This window comes from Diceros bicornis, chromosome 38 (genome assembly GCF_020826845.1).
Source record: "Diceros bicornis minor isolate mBicDic1 chromosome 38, mDicBic1.mat.cur, whole genome shotgun sequence".
Classification (NCBI taxonomy): Eukaryota; Metazoa; Chordata; class Mammalia; order Perissodactyla; family Rhinocerotidae; genus Diceros; species Diceros bicornis.
This window is the reverse complement of record NC_080777.1, coordinates 25,753,353-25,759,352: the sequence shown is the minus strand read 5'-3', so window position 1 is coordinate 25,759,352 and position 6,000 is coordinate 25,753,353. Positions and strand designations below refer to the sequence as shown.

Here is a 6,000-nt window from a genome sequence, read left to right as displayed (position 1 = left end):
AATTTTTTAACAGATGGAAGACATGCAATAAAGATTAGGTTACATGTTAAATCTTTCAAACTAGAAATGAAGAAACATGTTCTGGCTTTTATTTATAAATAAGAAAATGTTCAGCATAAACAATTTAGATTCAAATATTCAAGCAAGTAAAAGCATAGAGGTTCTTAATTCAACATTTTTCTTCTAAAAATTTTGTTCTATAAATGATTTTATGATGTGTCGAAATACTGTTCTTCTTTCTGCCATAAATTTTTATGTCCTTAAGCGTTCTTGATAAGACAGTATGCTTGTTAAGAAAGAGAGAGGGAGAGAGAGAGACAGAGAGAGACTTGAAATAAGCATCGTTTCTGGTCAAGTATTTATTACAGTCTTAGCCCTTCAACATTTCATGTAATTAGTCATTGTTTTAACTGGTACTGAGAAAAACAAGTAACCATTCTTGATAAATTATACCACCAATTCCTTTTTAAAAACTCAATGTCATTTACTGCACTAACCCCATTTTTTTACAATTTTTTCTAAGTTATTTGCTTCTTTTTCTCTTGGAAATGAGAAATCCAAGATACACCAAAACATTTAAATAGCATAATAAAATTTTTCTACCTGACTTTACCACAGTTAAAATAAAAAATGAAAAAAGTTTTCCACCCACGTGTGTTTTATGAACGTTTTTTTCTAGAGTGTTCAAAGTATCTAAAAAGCTGTCCTTATGTAGTTCACTATTTACAATTATTGGAACAGTACCACATGCACTTTGCCATAAGTTGTTGTTTTAATATTTTTAGTTTAACATAAAGTAAAATTTCCACTTTATGCTGTATCTTCAAAAGGGTCAAAATCCTGATACTATAAAATAATTACATCAGTTTATCATATTATTGTAATATTTTTCTAAAAATTACAATTATTTTCCATTCATCAAGAAGTAGAAAATATATTTATTAAATTGTCATATAGGAATCACTTCAGTAAGTGATTCTAAATTCTTATATAGAAATGTGCTCCTGAAAATAAATACCGTAATTTTAATCCTTATTAACATGCTCTTCTAACAGTAGAAAGATTTGTACAACTGTGTTTCCAATATTTATTATTTACATATGAACTTATACTCTGGAGTGGGAGAAAATGTGATTTTATATCTCAAAATGCATGGGTTAATTTTTGCACATTTAAATATTCCACACATAAATTGATTTATTTACCAAATTGCCAGCGTGTCACAAATATCAAATAGCAAACAATGCTTTGACTTTAAACAACTCAGAAATCTTGTTGAATTAAGTAATAGCTCTACAAGTTTGCTTGGTTTAAAAAAAACAAAAAAGAAAGAAAGTGATTTCTTCCTTTATAATGACCATAAAGTAGAGTGTTGTAGAATCTAATGTTTCTGAAATTTATAACATAATGAATCTCTTGAATAACAATCTAACCAAAAAAATTAGTTGTAGGTACAAGCCTCTTCTTACCTTTCTCTTTGAAAACATCTTGGATAGTTTAACTGCCCTCTGTCACATTGCACTCTAGATTCAGATCTAATAATAGGTAACTCAACTATATATGTATCTCTCCTACAAAGAAAATCAATATACTCGCCATGAAGAATATACGGTCTATTGTCAAAATTCCATTTCAGCAGTAAATTATTCTTTTCCATTTCAACAAAAGATAATGTGCAAGGCTCTAAAAAATAAAAAGAAGAAAATTATCTTGGTACATCTTGGTACTAACAGGAAGCATTGTGTTGCGTACTCGTGATGACCTTAAAATTCCCAGGCAGTAGAGTGGCAAGTACGTTAGTTAGAATTAATATTGGAGTCAGAAAATATGTTCAGAGCTCAAGGAAAACAGTCTGCCACTTATTGCTGTGGTCCTGGATTTGGAAAAAAGGTATGTCCTGCCAGTCACTTAGCTTTAAACCATTAAGTTTTTCGAAAGACAGCAAACCAAAAAAGGTGTATTTTTTAAAGCATTGGCAGTTACTAATGATTATTGAAATAATGTTCTTTTTCTTTTTCTTCTTCAGGAAGTTCAAATGAAACGCTCATGAGGCAAACTACTTGTTTGATTACTGGACAGATAATATTTTATGGAAATGTAGGAACAAGCTGGATTCTCAACACTAACTCAAATTTTATGACCTGATAGCATCCAAAGTGGTTGACAGTTTCCTATCTTTTGAATTTCCAGTTATTAAAGAATATCAAGATTGGATTAAGATGTTTCAATTCTAAGCATTGAAAGTATTATTGTGTCCTTTCCTCTTACGCATTAAAACAAAACAAAACAACACCTTGAGATAAGTATTAGGATACTCAACAAACTTCTTTGTTTTTTTTCCATGATAAAAAGACTGATATTTTCAAAATATCAAATAGCAAATTATTTCAGAAAATGAGGTTTTTGTGTCTTTATTTGCATCCTGGATGACCTAGCACTAAGCAATAGCTTCCGAGATGAATATAAAGGTCCAGAGTTGCTAATAGAGCATATGAATCATATAACTATAATACATTAACAAACTTCTTTATTCAAATACTTTAAACAAGTATTTCTTGAATGTCAGATGTTATAGTAGAAATGCTATAGACAAAATAAAAATGGGCTGGAATTATTAGAAACACTCTATAGCATCTTTATAGTCACTGCAAACTAGCTCTGAAAATTGGGTCAAATTGTCCTATAATTTAGAATATCATTGTTATATGAAAAGTGAAATTTTCTAAAACAAGTTAAAAATTAGTTCATGGATCTTCTGTTCTCAGCTATGACAGAGTAGCGTATATCAGACCAGCACTTCTACTATGAACTAGAAAATATGAAAACAGACACAAAGCAAGTATTTCAAGGAATCAGAGAATTTCCAAAGCAATCAGTCCTCAAGATGTTAAGGTTCTGGTAGAAGCTCATTTACATGAGTTCAACATTCTGTGTGGCATTTTCCTCTTGGGTTATTTGTTTATTCTCAGCATGAGCCAAGAGACTGGATAGAGAAGGCCAACAACAAACATAGAGCCAACAGAGCTTTTGGAAATCACATGGGGTTGAGAATAGAAAAATGGAAGTTTGGGTTGGCCAGGACAGCCAGGACTTGAGGGGCCAAGGACCCAGAGGGATGGGAGGTGCAGAGAATAAGCTTGATACTCTGCAATGGCTTTTACCTTGAGGAATTTGCCTATTCTTGACTTGCGCAGAGAGAGAGAATAAGGAGCCAAGCAGAAAATGAGTGAAATAATATTAGAGCCAGTCAAGAAGGAGGAACCTTGGTATATACACCAAACTCTCAGTGAAGAACCTAGTAGGGGTATAGTCTATGAATAGGAGCAAACAAAGGTCTGAAAATAAGCTTAGAGAAAACTTTGTCTCTAATTGGACTGAGACTAAACACCCCTACTCTAACTATCAGCCAGAGGATGGGATGAGTATTCTCTGTAATAAAATGACATCATCATTCCAAGCTCCTAAAATTTTCCTTCACTTTTGAAGAATAACTTTACCTGATATAGAATTCTAGCTTAGCCCTATTTTCTCTCAATGCTTTAAAAGATGTCATTTCATCCTTTTCTGTTTTTTATAGTTTGTGTTAAATAGTCAAATGTCATTCGTAATGGTTACTTCTTTGAAACTAAGCTTCTGTTTGTACTTTACTGGTTTTGAGATTCTCTTTGCCTTTATTTTCAGTAGGTCATTTATGGTGGGCCTAGATGTGGGTTTCTTTGAGCATTTTATTCTTCAAGTTGGTAGCACTTCTTGAATGTGTGGCTTGATGTTTTCCACAGGTTTTGGAGGTTCGTTTTCTCTTTGTTTCAGTTTGGTAATTTTCTTCCAGATATGTCTTCCAGTTCATTAGTCCTTTCTTTAGATGTGTCCAATACGATTTAAACTCATCTCTTGAGTTCTCACTTTCAACTACTACCTTTGCATTTCCGGAGTTTCCATTTCATTTTGTGTGTGTGTGTGTGGATTGGTGTCTGATGAAAGACTTCATCTTAACATCTATTTCTTGACCACATTAATGACACTTATCTTTCAGTCTTTGTCTGAAAACTCCACTATCTGGATCACCTGTAGGTCTATTTATATTTTCTAACCTCATTTCTTGCTATTTCTGTTAACAGTTGATTGAATATGAAATCCCTAGCAAAATAGAAATAGAAGGTTTCTATATCTTTAACTTGATTTTTTAAAAGTATTTATAACACTGTACTTAAAGATGAGTTATTAAAAGTTATTAAAAGCTTTACATATGAGACTGGGAAACAAAGATACCCACTACCTCTTCTACTCAGCGTTATACTGAAGTCTAAGACAGTGAAATCAGAGAAGAAAATAAAGAAAAGTCAGATACGGAGACAAAGAAATATATTATTTTTATTTAAAGATATGCTATTTTGTGCCTCCTGAGAATCTTGGTAGATATCGTCACTTCTATATACTTCTATAATGCCTTGCTAATAAGGTATTAACTTGCTTCATCTTTCTAGATTGAGATGGTCATTCCTATCTGTTTCCCCATTGTACTCATGTTTTCTATTACATCACCAATCACACTGAATGATAATTATTAACATGTGTACCCACACCACAATGGCTTATTCATCTTATAGCCCCATACCAAATCAGTACCTTTGTATGGTTTGTACTTAATAAGTAGCTGTTAGAGCAAGCTGGACTATGGTTATTTATGATCTAGAGGAAGGAATAGAAATCAGTGATTAAATAGGCACACTAGAGTGCAGCGGCGGCAGAGGCGGCGGCGGGGCGCGGGGCAAGGTGGGTGAGGGGCGGTCGCGCAGAGGAGCCGCAGCCGCAGCAGCAGCAGGGCCAGGCCCGCCGGGCACGATCGGGCGGTGGCGGCCGCATCTCGTGCGCAGCGCCAGTGCGAGCAGAGCTGCAGTAGACATAACTGCACACATCTCCCCACACAGATGGCCAGAGTTTCAGCTGTGTCCCCTCCTGATTATCCCCCAAATAGGACAGGAGCTGGAAGCAAAAAAGACTATCTGCTTTTATGAAATTATCACAAACTTAATAGCTTAAAACAGCACACACGGGAGAAGTCAAGATGGCGGCGTAAGCAGATTCCGAACTCACCTCCTCCCGTGGACACAGCCAATTTACAACTACTCGTGGAAAAATTACCCCAGAGACAGAACTGAAAACTGGATAAGAGGAACTCCTGCAAAAACGGACAATCCTCACTGAGGTAGAAGAGGCAGAGACTCCCTTCTGGAGAGGAAGAACGCCAACTTCACAAGTCGCCAGCTTCACGGCCGCCGGGAGCAGCCCACAGGTACGCAGCATCCCTGGAGGCATGGGGCCTTGAGCCAGGGAGCGCCCCCACTGTAGGCATTTTGTGGACCCAGCACAATCGAGACGAGTGGCATAATATCTGACTCTGCCTGCTACTAAAACATTGGGGAGCACCCCCAAAAAACCCGGTTCACAAAGAAACTAAAACCGGCTCTTAAAGGGCCCATGCGCAAACTCACCCATTTCAGAAAGCAACCTAAAATCACCAGAAAGAAAGGTGCACAGTGCTGTGGTGAAAAGAGACTCACCTAATAGGCCCTGAGTGCATCTTGGTGAGGGGTGAGACCTCTCCAGGGACTGGGACATTGGCGGCGGCAATTGTTGTGGCTTGGTGTGGGCATGCTGACACAGAAGCCATTGGAGTTCTCCCTGAGGCCTGCTACCCCAGGGTCTGCCCCACCCACTAGAGCACCGATTTAATCCAGCTCAGCCAGGGCAGGCAGCCCACCCTAGAGACTGGCCCCACCCAACAACAAGCCCTCAGGCAACGTGTGGGCCTGCATAGATTGGTGACTGGATTCTCTGCAGCCTGGCAACTGAGCAGACTTGAGCAGGGCAGGGTGTCCACAAGGAGCGAGTGGAGAGTGTGGGGTGGTGGTGGAGTGTGTGGGGCTCCCGCCATGGAGAGACTGGGTCCGCTTGGGGAGGTCAGGGCGTGCACACAGGGCAGGACTGTGTTGACTGTGT

At 37.5% G+C, this 6,000-nt stretch overlaps 1 protein-coding gene across 1 annotated transcript in view; it reads right to left on the bottom strand.

Moving 5' to 3' along the window:
• Nucleotides 1-252: 252 nt before the first annotated feature.
• The window catches only part of F13B (coagulation factor XIII B chain), a 33,225-nt gene continuing 27,477 nt past the window's right edge, over nt 253-6,000 (bottom strand). The window contains exons 11-12 of the mRNA XM_058533730.1: nt 1,470-1,683; nt 253-286 (exon numbers count right to left, since the gene is read on the bottom strand). Coding sequence (XP_058389713.1) covers nt 253-286; nt 1,470-1,683 — 248 coding nt within the window. The remainder of the gene's footprint in view (nt 287-1,469; nt 1,684-6,000) is intronic.